Source organism: Pleurodeles waltl, chromosome 6, assembly GCF_031143425.1.
Source record: "Pleurodeles waltl isolate 20211129_DDA chromosome 6, aPleWal1.hap1.20221129, whole genome shotgun sequence".
NCBI classification, from domain to species: Eukaryota; Metazoa; Chordata; class Amphibia; order Caudata; family Salamandridae; genus Pleurodeles; species Pleurodeles waltl.
In genome coordinates, this window is record NC_090445.1 from 822,076,815 (window position 1) to 822,091,281 (window position 14,467).

Consider the following 14,467-nt stretch of genomic DNA (forward strand, 5'->3'; position numbering starts at 1 on the left):
ATATTGTTGTACAAAAATATATCCAGAATATCGACTACCAAAATGAAGGTGTATCTGTGCATCCCGGCTGCCCCAAGTGGTGTGATGGCCCTGGATCCATATTCTTCCATGGGAGTTAACCGCTGGCGATCCCTGTGCCCTTTTTTCTCTATCTGCTGAATCTCCTGAAGCCATGATCCAAAGCCTGTGTTGTGGCATGAGGCAAATATTGTGAAATTGGGAGCACATATAGTTTAAGAAAGAAGGGATGAAAGTCTGTGAGACTGGTGAGCAATATAGGCAAAAATAGCATCAAGGAGATGATCTATAAAGTCAGTGCTGAGAGCAGGAGACAGAAAAAAGGAAAAGGGATGCTACCAGGGAATGAAAGAGTGCAATATGCAAAGTAAATTATCTGCAGATAATGGTGATGGCTGTGGCCAGTAGCATGAGTTGTCTTTCGCAAGCAGCTAGAGGTTAGTGCAGGACTGTTCTCCAAGAAGGAAGGAGGACTTCATCTGCTAATGATGTTTCTTTCTATACACAAGCCTTTAAGCAGCCATGTTACTTAGAAGCGATAAGACGTCCTGAAGCTGCCTAAACACCCACTCCCGCCATTATCCTTATCCGTCTGGTGCCCGAGCACTGTGAGGACTTGACCACCTTTTAATCATAATGGTATCAATGAGATCCAAGACCTGTTGTGTGCCATAATGAAAATTATGTCGAATCATTCACAATTTAGGCTTGTCAAAATCAATGAAATTATGATGAAAAGTAACATGCTTCTACATATTCCTACAGCAGAAAAACTCTACAAGGCCAGCGCTTCCCAAATGTTTTAGAAGTACCCCTCGATTTTTGAAAAAACAAACTTTGACGACCCACCAATCTTTAATGGGCATGGAGAAGGGGCAATTTTTAAATGTAATAACAGAAAATGTGTGGAAACACCATGACCCTGACCATACCATTTGATATCGGACTGTGGCCAAGAAACTGATCTGCACATAAAAATGGCATATGGTGAACGGCAGTGGAGTTTGGAGCTTGAACACTTTTCAGAGTGGAGCGCTGGCATGTGGTCTCCAGTCCCTAAATACAGGGCCCCAATTTTATATAGCACAGACATTGTCCAATTGCATTGGAGCACCTTACGTTAGCACCAGATTACAATGAACAGGGTCAGATTCGTTTTATTACAAGCAAGGGTAGAATAAGGGATTTACCCAAAATTAAAGGATGCTGAGCCAAAACCAAGACTTAAACCTGTCTTCCCAGATCCTAAGTCTGTAGCTGTGGCCCATAGGCCAAATCCGTATTTCTCAATGTATGTGTGAAAGTCACACACAGGTGGTATGGTTGTGTATGTTCATGTAAAGTGAGTACATTCTCTGTTGAAATTACTTTATGAAGTAAAAAACAACAGCCACAATTAACTGAAGGTTAACAAAGAGCCTTGTTAGGGAACACTGGCAGGGGTTTGTTGTAAAATAGGTCTTAGGGATATTGTTCAGCACTTTTGCACTGGTGCACAATCAAGGCTAATAATTTGTATTATTACTTACATATAGAATAGAACTTTCACAACCCATCAAATATTGGCTTGCGACCGACCAATGGGCCTCGACCCACAATTTGGGAAACTCAGTTTTAGGTGATCAATTACTGTGAACTGAAATATACATTAACAATTTTGTTCTACATAAATTCAGGCCCCCATGCGAGAGGGTCTATTATGTTACCTAAAACGTGGCTCTCGAACAGGATGTATTCTATGACCAAAAAAATATATTGGTTGCATAAACCGATTGCCTGACAGGAGCGTCTTTAATTAACAATCCATGCGATTCATCCTCAGTTTAGACACAATCTGGAGAATAGCCTTATTTAGCATGCCACATTAAAACAAAGTCATGGAATCCTGTAAATGGAGACCTTTTTAAGTTTGTGTTAGTCTCTGACATAGTGACTCCTGAAAGGTATCCAGACGTGTTCTTGCAAGTGATTGGAGAGATTCCTATACGGATGTTTAATTGTTTTAAATACATGTATTAGGCCTTCCTCAAAATTAGACTCTAGTGACCTAATAAAAAAAGACACTGCAGAGTCTAGTTCTGATGATGATGATCAAAAAATAAAACAATATTTAATTTTAAATAGCACTTAATACAGAACGTTCTCCAAGTGCTGAACATAACAGATGTTACTGATGCTCAATTTAAATGTACTCAGAAAGCCAAAGAATTATAATAAGGGTGCAAAAAATGTTGTTTTTTGAAATCCCACTTGTGATTATGTAATTGTGAACTACATAATCAAAATCAGTGGCATTTTCGAAGTGTAGTCATAATGGCAGTAAATCAGCAAATATGGTAGATTTCCATCATCATACGTATAGGGTTAGGGTGCTGAGGTGGGGTTGGGGCTACCATGCAAAATGCATTGAACTCTCAAATGCTTATTGAGGGTGGATATTAAAGATTTTACAGGTATTTTCCTACTCTGGAAATAACTGCCATTTCTCTAGTGTGAACTAGTTTTACCTTTCGAATGATTTCGACAACTTATATTGCATTTCATGAAAATTCAATTTTGTTTAATCACAGCCTTTTTGTGAACCCATGGTAGGCTTATGCCTACACTGTTCTTGAGATTCTGGCACATTGAGCCTATTTTTTTGCATTGGCACTTGTAAACGAAAATTCACAAATGACTAGCCAGCATCTATGAAACTGATTTTATCTGTATCTTTTTATAGTCATCTTCAGCCTTCTCGTGAGAATCCCTAGGACCTGTTGAGACTACCACTCTCCGAGTTCCAATTTCTGGTACATAAATTTCTTCCTTTGCTCTCTCGGGGAAAGAATGCATTAAAACTGTTGAATTGAGAGAGATAAAGAGACAGTGTTTATCAATCCATGCTCAGTGACTCGGGGAGGCAAATCTTATCTTTTTACTTTACATGTTTTAGACTTCAAGTAGGCATAAAGACTGATTTTCCTGTTGGCGTTGGAGATATTTATATATATATATATATATATATACTAATTTTAGCAGATTTTCCACCCCTAGGGGTGGCTTTTGGGTAGTGTAAGCAGTCATAGAAATCTACGCCTGCCAGAAATGTCAACCTGTATACCTAGGCCTCTTTGTGAACCTCTAGAAAGCTGGAAATCTGCCGCAAACATAGGATAAAACATATGGGAGTAGATGGCTCCATTTTGCATTGTAAAATAATTCTCCCTATGAGCAAGCTGTCTGTGAGATAGGATCTGGGGACAGACGCTGGAGACACAAGGTTATTGAGGAAACACTGCACCCACCAAACAAACACATTCAGCAAGGAAGCCACACAGTTGTGGAAACGCATACCCCACAAAGGTTCACTATGCTGTGAAGTCACAGCAATGACAGAAGTGCACTACATAACACAAACAAACGGTAATACAACATCATTTGACAATAAATGAATGAATGCCTGCCATACTCAATAAATGAAAAACTACCTGGAAACTGCAAAACGTCTCATGGACAACTAAATGTAATATTTATATAAACTGACCACCTGCTCTCGTTTGTATGCCAAATATATTTATTTATATATATTTCCCAGTGGTTAGAAGTACCTGTGGTGATGTAAAAGCAATCAATTTAAAGCACATCAAGGCATACATGTCAATCCTGTCAATAGCCGCTACATTGTTTTTCCACATTGTGGTGTTCATCTTCTAAACCTAAGAAATATTAAAACCGTACCTAGTATTCGAATTTGTGTAATTGCTCCATGGAGGCCAAAAAACATCCAGAGGGGCTGCGACGAGTCCACACAGACTTGCATGCCTGCACTAGTACCGTTGTGACTTAAATGCAGTTCACCATCAGAATTCACAACAAATCCCATGATGTCTCCACTCTGAAGGGGAACAGACACTCTGCACACCGCCCAGAACTCTTTCCTGTCAACAAGCGACTCTGGATTATACGGAAGGTCGCTGGGCCTTAGGGTACCGGGGTCACAGGATGTCACACCATAAGACAGAGTCCCAGGGCGGGAGCCATTCGACTTGTTGATTTTGACAAACATGGTTTCGTTGATTCTTAGAGGTCTGCTGGTGAACACTAAAGTCCTCTCTTCTCTGGTGTGTTCCAGCCGTGCCACTGTTTGGTCATCAAGGGTTTTAATGTGCGCTCCTCGGAGCAAATGAAAACGGAGGTCGCTTTCAAGCTGCGCAGGGAGCAGATGGCAATGCTGGGAGTTGAGGGAGTTCTGTGGTATGGGACACACCGCAGTCATCATCTGAAAGTTCTCCTCCTGAAGGTTGAGATCACAAAGGCTCACGGAGAGACGAGTGTCTTCATTTTCTTGCCGTAACGAAGGGCGGCGGATTGCTGTGAAGGATCTTGGACGAAGGCAATCAGGTGGGGTGAATTCACTATCTGCAAACCCAAGAGAAAAGAAAATTAGACGCCAGGCAATTGCAATTTTCTTTGTGTACTATGTGAATTAATGACACTGGCTGGACAAAAAGAAGAGCAGAAGACGAAACGTAGTTTTTTTTTGGGGGGGGGGTACATTTCTATAACACACAGTAGAGGGACGTACAACAAACATTTTTGCATGAACTTCATATGGCTTCAGTGCAATAAAAGTAATCAAAAGCGTTTCCGTATTAAAGTTAAAACTCCAGTAAACACTGCCAGCTCAGATGTTCACACCAAGGAAAGACAGACCATTTATTCACCTACTCGCCTTACTCGTCATTAAAACACTAGAATTACAAGGTTTTCAAAACTATTTACACACAACAGAGAACAGCCATCTCTAGTTGGTGTGGATGAAGACTTTGTGGCACAGCGTCAAAAAACCCCTACCAGATATTATTCTTAAATCGGAGAGCTGGTATGACTCTATCCAACATACTTTTTTTTCTTAAAAATCGTAAGCACTCTGGCCTTGCTGAAAACGTGATAATGCACTGTATTATTATTACTAAGAAACTCGAAGGGAACAATCAATTTTCAAACTGGTGGAGTGAAAATCTAAGAAAATGTAAATTACAAATATAACTGATCAAAGACTGTAGAGTTTACCAGCACATTTGAGGAAACGTCAACTAAAATAATGAAATGCTACATCATCTGGCTGTTGGGCCAAATCAATCTCAGGGATATTTGGAGTTGACTGAGGGAGATCTCTCCATCAGAGAACCCTTGGAAAAAATGTGGCTAACGGTGCATCTTAAAGCACAATTTCACTAAGAAATTATTAAAAGCCAAAAGTTTATCACCACCTTTCCAGAATCCTGGAAGCAGGCACGCATCCATCAATGTCCTCAGATGACCCAATCAAACTCCCCAACTACTGACAGATACCCCTGCTTCCATAACCAGCCAAGGTCCTAGAGAAAGCCATTAACAGATGCTTCTCCAACCATCTTGCCATCAAGCCAGCTTCTCTAAACGAAACATTATCAGACTTCAGACTGAACAACAGCATTGAGACTGCCCTCATCCCAACAACAGACAGCATCCGTATGATCCTCAAAAGAGAGGAAACCTTGGTCCTCATCCTTCTTGACCTCTCTGCAGCCTTCAAAACTGTCTCCCATTCATTCTGATCATGATACAGGCATTCAAGGATGAATCTTCTAGTGGATCAGCTTGTTTATCACCAGAAGAACCTAAACTGTCAGTATGACACCATACTCCTGAGAAGCACGTGAACTACTCCTGTGGGTCTCCTTGCTCAGTCCAAACTTCTTCAACACATACGTGGCCCCACTGGCAGATGTCATCCAGTCTCATCAACATCCTCACTTACGTAGATGATATGCAACTGATATTGTCCCTCTTGGAGAAACAGCCAGTACCAGGCACAAGTTTACTATGTGCATGACCTTAGTAGCTACCTGGATGAAGTCCAACTGCCATGAGCTGAACACGGACAAGGCCAAAGTGGTAATTTTCTGAAAGAACATCTCACCATGGGACTCCATCTGGTGGCCAACAGATCACAGAAGGCTACCATGCCCAATGCACAAGCTAGAACCCTAGTAAACATTATAGGTAGCAAACTGGACATGTCCACTCAAGTTAATGCAGTTGCGTCATCCTGTTTTCACACCCTGAAGATCCTCAAGAAAATCTTCAAGTGTCCAACAACACCAGGAAACACTACCCAAGCCCTAATCACCACCAGACTCGACTACGGGCATACCCTATAAGCAGGAATAACAAATTAACTCACAAAAAAACTCCAGATCATACAGAATGCAACAGCCAGACAAGTCCTCAATCTCCCACACTGGGTCCACATCACACTTCAACTAAGGGAACTCCACTGGCTCCCGATAGATACACAAGCGCACACACTTTAAACTGCTCACCCAAATCTACAAAGCACTTCACAACATAAGTCTTGCCTACTTGAACAGCCATGTGCAAATCCAATAGCCCCCCCAAGCACCTGCATTCTGCCGGATTCCCATTAGCACACACCCAAAGCTTACACAAAAGCAGATGAGTAGGTCGTGCCTTCTCATACTTTGCTCCTAAAGCATACAATGACCTCCCACATTACATCAGAGTCTTCACAAGAAGCTAATGACCTGGCCCTTTAATTAAGCCCTCCCAAGCCTTATAGAGCTGCTACAGTGCAGGATACCCTCACAGGCGATAGCGTGCTGTAAAATTACAGGCAACATAACAAATCAGGCATTTAAAAAAAACTTGTGCATGCATTTTCACATGGCTTCTTGTAATTTTCCAAAGTACATAAAGAGAACTCCTCTGCTTCTACCTTTAAATCCATTTAATTTTCCCTTGCTCTCTACTATATCAGTATGATGATTACGAAATAGAAAGGTATGGTAATCTCACAATTTTAGGCCTCAAACAGCAGCCATATCTCAAATCTGAGCAGCAAGCCCACAAACAGCACCTTGAGACCCTACGGGTGATTAGCTGTGCTTTGAAATTACTGGTTGATTTGACTGACAATATCAGACAGAGTGCTAATAGGTTTGGAGAGTTTACTTATTCCTTAAGCTACACTAATCTTAAACAAGACCTCAGATAGATTTATATAGAGCAAAACTGTAAAGAAAAAAAACATCAACATCAAACATGAAATTCATTCATGAGAGACATGGAATAACTTCAGAAGCAGCATGTAAGTGACCACCAACAACAATGAATAATCCAACAGCATCAAACAAACTTTAAATATCTGTACTAAATGTACCAAAATACCAAGAGGCATTTTTCTGAATCTATACTAATTCTTACCTCGAATACCAAATTTTATTGCAGTTTACAATTAATGTTTTTCTGAATATACATATATTTTGCCATCAAATTTGTCAGCAAATATTAGCTCTTCATTTTCATAAAATGTACTCTCTGCAACAAATGTCCCTCGTGGACAAATCCTGCCTCAACTTCCCATGTAATGCTTCTTAGAACCATGTATCAACTCATGGCTGAATGACCACCAGATGCTGAGATGTTTACCCTGCTAAATAACAACAATATGACTGGAATGTTCAAGAGCAGCCAAGACCTGCCAAGGAAAATTGTCAGAGGCTATGGCTGACCACCATATGCCACAAATTGCTAGCATGTGCCATAAATGAACACCAGAACCAAAGATGGCCCAAATTTGTCAGTGGAGGCTATCACATGCCTGACTACCAAATACCAGGAATACACACTAAAAGACTGTCACCAGGTTACAGGTATTGTCATCAAATGCTAGATGTACACATCATAAATCATATATGGTCATCAACTGCTAGAAATGTTCAATTTATTTCACAATTTTTAAAAAATTCAATTTATTTCACAATTTTACAAAAATTCAATTTTATTTCACCACCTTTTTGTTATACACTAGTAGTGCACCTTCTAAGAGACTTTTTGCCACTGGCATACCTCTGCAACCAAGCACGAGTGCAGATACAACATGATTCCCTCATTTGCCTGGGGTCATGACCAATGAGGGAACAGCCTCAGATGATAGCTACATGTGCACCAGCACTATCAGTATTATGGAACAGGTCAAACTCCATCTGGAATACCACAGTGCCCTAGGGAGCACGAAGCGAGTGCACATACTGGTTGTGCACCCAGGGCTCTATGTTTTATATGGCCCCTTATGTTTGAGATGATTACCATATGCATGGTACGTTATGTAGGAAGGAAAGGAAATACCAGTATAACAACCGGATGCTAGAAATGCTCACCTTTTCCAGAACGTATGCAAATGATGGCCTGCATGTGCCAGGGTAACCACTATGTGCCAAGGGGCTCAACAGATCCACCAGGGAAGTGCCCTTCATGCATGTAATTAATAACACAAGCCCATGCACTTTCTCATATACAGTCACAAAGGCATATATGCAGACAGACCACAAGCAAACATACACAAAGAGTGATAGATACAAAAGGCAGACATTAGTACACATAGATACAGGCAAATAGACACACAACCTCAAGCCTTAGTCCATCACTTCAATGACTCATATGCATGGTGCAAATATTGTCCATGCTAAAAAAATAAAAAATAAAACACTTCACTAGTTTCTTTTATTTGTGAGCACTCTTAGAATGAGGTGCTTTTTCGAAATTTAAGAGTTAATATCTAGGGGAAACTCGGTTGATTTGCCATTTTTTTTATCTGGGTCACTGGTCATGCCATCAGTCACTATATGCCTCCCCACTTACACAAGGACAATAAATGCAGGGAGGGCCTGATTTTTCTTCTTAACCAGGTTCTGATTGAGGGCCACAGCAGGACTGCACTCATTATACCCACCAATTTCTTATAGTCTGCAGAGTTGAGCATCACTGTCACTCACCTTGTTGTCTGAGACCTTCCTTTTTTAATTCCTCTTTGTTCAACCAAATTGCTCCTCTCCGACTTCCAGCAGCTACATCTGAAAGCTGTACTTTGAAAATACGATTTCACTGCTTGGGCATGTCACTCATATTTTCAGATCTGTTGCGTTATGAAGTTGGAGCGGGTTTTCAAGGTTAAGGACCTTTCTGTCACCTGTACCCATTATGGCCCATATTTATACTTTTTGACACAAAACTGCGCCAACGCAGTTTTGCGTCAAAAAAATTAGCGCCGGCTAACGCCATTCTGAAGCGCCATGCGGGCGCCGTATTTATTGAATGACGTTAGCCGACGTTAGCCGCCGGCGCTGTCTGGTGTGCGTTAAAAAAAACGACGTACACCAGGCAGCGCCGGCGTAGGGGGAAAATGGCGTATGGGCATCCAGAAATGGTGCAAGTCAGGCTGAGGCAAAAAATTCGCCACAACCCGATTGGCGCCATTTTTTTACGACGCCCATCCCCCATTGAAATGACTCCTGTCTTAGCAAAGACAGGAGTCATGCCCCCTTGCCCAATGGCCATGCCCAGGGGACTTCTGTCCTCTGGGCATGGTCATTGGGCATAGTGGCATGTAGGGGGGCACAAATCAGGCCCCCCTATGCCACAAAAAAAAAAAAAAAAATACTTACCTGGACTTACCTTAATGTCCCTGGGGTGGGTCCCTCCATCCTTGGGTGTCCTCCTGGGGTGGGCAAGGGTGGCAGGGGGTGTCCCTGGGGGCTTGGGAGGGCACCTCTGGGCTCATTCTGAGCCCACAGGTCCCTTAACGCCTGCCCTGACCCAGGCGCTAAAATCCGGCGCAAATGCAGGTTTTTTAGTCCCGCCCACTCCCGGGCGTAATTTTTGCCCAGGAGTATAAATACGACGCATATGCATCGCAGTCATTTTTTAAGACGGGAACGCCTACCTTGCATATGATTAACGCAAGGAAGGTGTTCACGCAAAAAAATGACGCTAACTCCATGAACTTTGGCGCTAGACGCGTCTAACGCCAAAGTATAAATATGGAGTTAGTTTTGCGTCGAATTTGCGTCGAAAAAAACGACGCAAATTCGGCGCAAACGGAGTATAAATATGCCCCTATATGTGACTGTGATAACAACGGGGCACAGGTTGTGTCTTTACTCTGTTGTTGTAGCTTTTTGGCATTTTAGCACACACCACCAGTGGGCTCTATACAGTGCTGGTGTATCATAATGTGGCTTCACATCTTTCACATGCTCCTTAACACAGGAATCTTGGACCTACAGTGTGGCAGCACACTATGGGGGTCATTACGACTTTGGAGGATGGAAAAGCCCGTCCACTGAAGTCCTGACGGGTAGGTTGCTGCCAGTGCAGCCGCCTACCCGCCAGCCCCATTACGAGTTTCCCACTAGCCCAGCGGGAAACAGCCAACAGCATTGTCTCCGGCTCGTAACGGAGCCGTCTGCAATGCTGTAGTGCACAGGGTGCACTAGCACCCGTCGCAGTGAACATTGCGAAGGGCAGGGTGGGCCCTGCACTGCCCATGCCAAATGCATCGGCAGTGCAGGCCCCCCCTGGGGCCCCCCCTGCACCTCATCTCCACCAGCCGTTTCATGGCAGTGCTACTGCCATGAAACCGTTGGCTGAGAAGAGAGTCGTAATCCCCAGAGCAATGCAGCGCTGCCCTGACAAATTAAGACCGCCACCACTGCAGCACTACCGCAGCGGTTGTAATTTGGGAGCTGGACCACCGCTTTGGCGGTGGTCCGCCTACAATCGTGACCCTGATGGTCATTGGACCGCCAGGGTCATAATAAGGCCCTATATGTGTAATGTGTTCTAATATTCTGCATGTTCTAAAGTACAATGATGATGTGACTTGTGTAAAACTATACTCTATCGGGTTTTCATTTGAAGCATCAAAAAAGGGGTTGTGTTTTCCACAGAAATGTGTGCTCTGTTACACAAATGATCTCTAAAAACGCTCTGTTCAAGCCCCCTGGAGCTGTTGTGTTCTATGGAGATCAAAATAGAATATTACAACGATAAAGGGATTAAAAAAAGCTGTTGATTGGGGCATAAGAAATGTCCGGCAGACAGGTACACTATGGGCCTCATTCTGAGGCCGGCGGGCGGCGGTCACCGCCCGCCTGGCGGGAACCGCCATATGGCCGCTCCGCGGAGGCCATTCTGGCTTTCCCGCTGGGCTGGCGGGCGACCGCCAGAAGGCCGCCCGCCAGCCCAGCGGGAAACCCCTTCCCACGAGGAAGCCGGCTCCGAATGGAGCCGGCGGAGTGGGAAGGTGCGACGGGTGCAATTGCACCCGTCGCGAATTTCAGTGTCTGCTAAGCAGACACTGAAATTCTTTGTGGGGCCCTCTTACGGGGGCCCCTGCAGTGCCCATGCCATTGGCATGGGCACTGCAGGGGCCCCCAGGGGCCCCACAACACCCCATACCGCCATCCTGTTCCTGGCGGGCGAACCGCCAGGAACAGGATGGCGGTATGGGGTGTCGGAATCCCCATGGCGGCGCAGCAAGCTGCGCCGCCATGGAGGATTCCTGAGGGCAGCGGAAAACCGGCGGGAGACCGCCGGTTTTCCCTTTCTGACCGCGGCCAAACCCCCGCGGTCAGAATGCCCTTGAGAGCACCGCCAGCCTGTTGGCAGTGCTCTCGCGGTCGTTGACCCTGGCGGTCAGAATGACCCCCTATATCTATTAAATTGATTTATTTGCACATCTGTGGCTGTGGGAGACCAGGAATCAATGAAAACAAGGCATTTTCCAATTAAATTTTCACGGATGTGCCATGTTAAATGTTTGTTCATTGTTCATTTTTTATAGACCATGCCAAATAGGCTGTGTAAATATGGATTGGATGGGTCTGCTAGCCTGAGTCTGTGATAAATACTTCCAAGAACCAATGCATGATCTGTAGTTGTATGTTATGTGTTTTCGATAAGTTAGGCTCACATTTTAAACGTGTAAAACCACATAAATTCACCAGCAATGGCTACCGGCTTCCGGGGAAGAGGGAAGGCGCATGTAAATCTGCAGCAGTACATGCCATGAACCGATGTACACTGGGTGTAAGTGACATTTTCCGTTCAATGGCATGTGTAGCTGTAGATACACATGCGTTTCATAGAATGAAAAGCAGTCCCCTCCCAAAATAAGCCATGGCTAGCCTGTAGGAGTTGGAGTAGTTTGAAATAGTGTTTTAAGCACTGCTTGACCAACATTTGCTTGTTGGCGAGATAGCACATCCACACAGTAGTGTTTAGTAAATGTGTGTGGTGTGGACCATGTGGCTGCTTTGCATATGTCTGCCTTTACATATGTCTGCCATTGGTATATTTCCTAAAAATGTCACTGAAGCTCCTTTCTTTCTAGTAGAATGTGTTTAGGAGTTATTAATAGTTGCTTTTTAGCTTTAAGATAGCAAGTTTGAATACACTTTACTATCCATCTGCATGATTTGACCTTTGTTTTGAGTCAACAGTTTTTGGTAACTGATTGTGAACCCTAGACTGTGGAGGGTATCGTTTGTGTATTGTGTGTGTTGTTGACAGATTTGAATGGTGCTGGCTTTTATGAGCCAGTCGTCCAGATAGGGAAAGACATGTATATATTGTCTTCTGAGGTATGCTGCAAACACTGCTTGGCATTTGGTAAATACCCTTGGTGCTGTTGTTACTCCAAAGGGTAGCACTTTGAATTGGTAGTGCTTGTCTGCTATCACAAACCTTAAGTATTTGCGGTGTGCTGGATGTATGAGAATATGGAAGTAAGCATCTTTTAGATCTAATGCTGTCATGTAGTTTTGTTTTTGTAGTAAAGGAATGACATCCTGAAGAGTGACCATGTGGAAATGCTCTGAGAGAATGTATTGATTGAGCGGTCTGAGATTGAGGATTGGTCTGAGTGTGCCATCCTTCTTTGGTATGAGGAAGTACAGAGAATATACTCCTGTCCCTAGTTGAGTTGTAGGTACTACCTCTATTGCACCTTTGAGTAGAAGTGGTTGTACCTCTTGTTTTAGCAGAATGAGGTGTTCAGGAGAATCCCTGTGTGAACGAGGGTGAATATTTGGTGGAGTGGAGATGAGTTCCAGGCAATAACCACTGTGGATAATTAACAGTGCCCATTGATCTGATATAATGTTGTGCCATTGGTGGTAGAAATGTTGCAGTCTTCCTCCCAAAGGAGATGTGTGCTGTGTGGGGATGCTGAGAAAGTCACTATTTTGATGAGGTGAAGGCACCTCTTGTGGCAGTGGATTTCCCCCACCTCTAAAGTTGTGTCCTCTATAGGACCCTTTGAAAGACCCTCTAGAGTAATATTGTTCTCCCTGTTTTTGTTGGGATGAAGAGGCTTCTGATGTTTGGGGTTTAAAACCCCCTCTGAAGTGGGGTCTGCGAAAAGTACCCCAAATAGGTGTTGCATAAAGGGCATGCATGGCCTTAGCTGTGTCCGAGTCCTTTTTGAATTTTTCTATGGTGGTATCCACCTCTGGTCCAAATAACTGCTGTTTGTTATACGGCATATTAAGGACCGTTATTTGTATCTCAGGTTTGAATCCTAAGGATCGCATCCAAGCAAGCCTCCTGATTATTACGCTAGTGTTTATACTCCTAGCTGTGGTGTCTGCTGCATCTAGGGCATATTTAATCTTGTTGTTGGAGATAGCCTGTCCTTCTGCAATTATCTGCTGTGTCCTTTTTTGGTGTTCTAGTGGGAGATATTGCAGGAACTCCTGCATCTCATCCCAATGGGCCCTATCATAGCTGGCTAAAAGAGCCTGGGAGCTGGAAATTCTCCATAGATTCGCAGCTTGAGCTACCACATTTTAGCCTGCTGCATAAAATTTATGGCTTTCCTTATCAGGGGGAGGAGCATTCCTGGTGGACTGACTATCTGCCCTCTTTCTTGCTGCACTCACAACAATAGAATCTGGTGACAACTGTTGAGTGATTAAAGAGTTGATCTGATGGTGCAGCTTTATATTTTTTGTCCACTCTTGGTGTCAGTATCCTAGCCTTTATTGTCTCTTTAAAAATGTCATCAGCATGTTTTAGCATGCCTTGAAGCATTGGTAAACATTGGTACTCTTTGTGTGTAGAGTACAGCGTGTTAAATAAATCTAAAAATCATCCTTTATGGGATCTGAGTACAGCTGCACATTGTGGTAAGTAGCTGCTCTAGCAATAACCTGATTATAGGACGTGGTATCTTCAGATGGAGATGGCCTAGTGGGATATAGATCAGGATCATTAGATGGGATAGGGTCTGGGTCATACAAATGCTATGGGTCTACATTATAAGTATTGTCACCAAGGTAATCCCCATGTGAGGAGGCAGGGGATTGCATAGCAAACTGTGTAGGTGAAGGTGGTGGAGTATCAGGTGGTGAAGAAGTGGGAAGGAAAGGAGAATGCAGTGGTGAAGGCTGATGTACTGCCTTTGGTTTCTTCTTGTGTTTGAAGATTTTGGCAGGTGAAGGCCCAGCTTCCAAAGTCTCTTGAAAAGATAGTTTTCTTTTGGTTATAGAAGGAGGAGAGGCAATAATCTTTCCAGTATCCTTATGGATTTGGATCTTTCGTTGTTTATGGTTCATTACTT

At 43.5% G+C, this 14,467-nt stretch overlaps 1 protein-coding gene across 2 annotated transcripts in view; it reads right to left on the bottom strand.

Moving 5' to 3' along the window:
* The window catches only part of NEURL1 (neuralized E3 ubiquitin protein ligase 1), a 413,365-nt gene that overhangs the window by 121,759 nt on the left and 277,139 nt on the right, over positions 1–14,467 (bottom strand). For both annotated transcript variants that reach the window (XM_069239472.1, XM_069239473.1), the window contains one exon: positions 3,739–4,419. In XM_069239472.1, the coding sequence (XP_069095573.1) occupies positions 3,739–4,419 (681 nt within the window). The remainder of the gene's footprint in view (positions 1–3,738; positions 4,420–14,467) is intronic.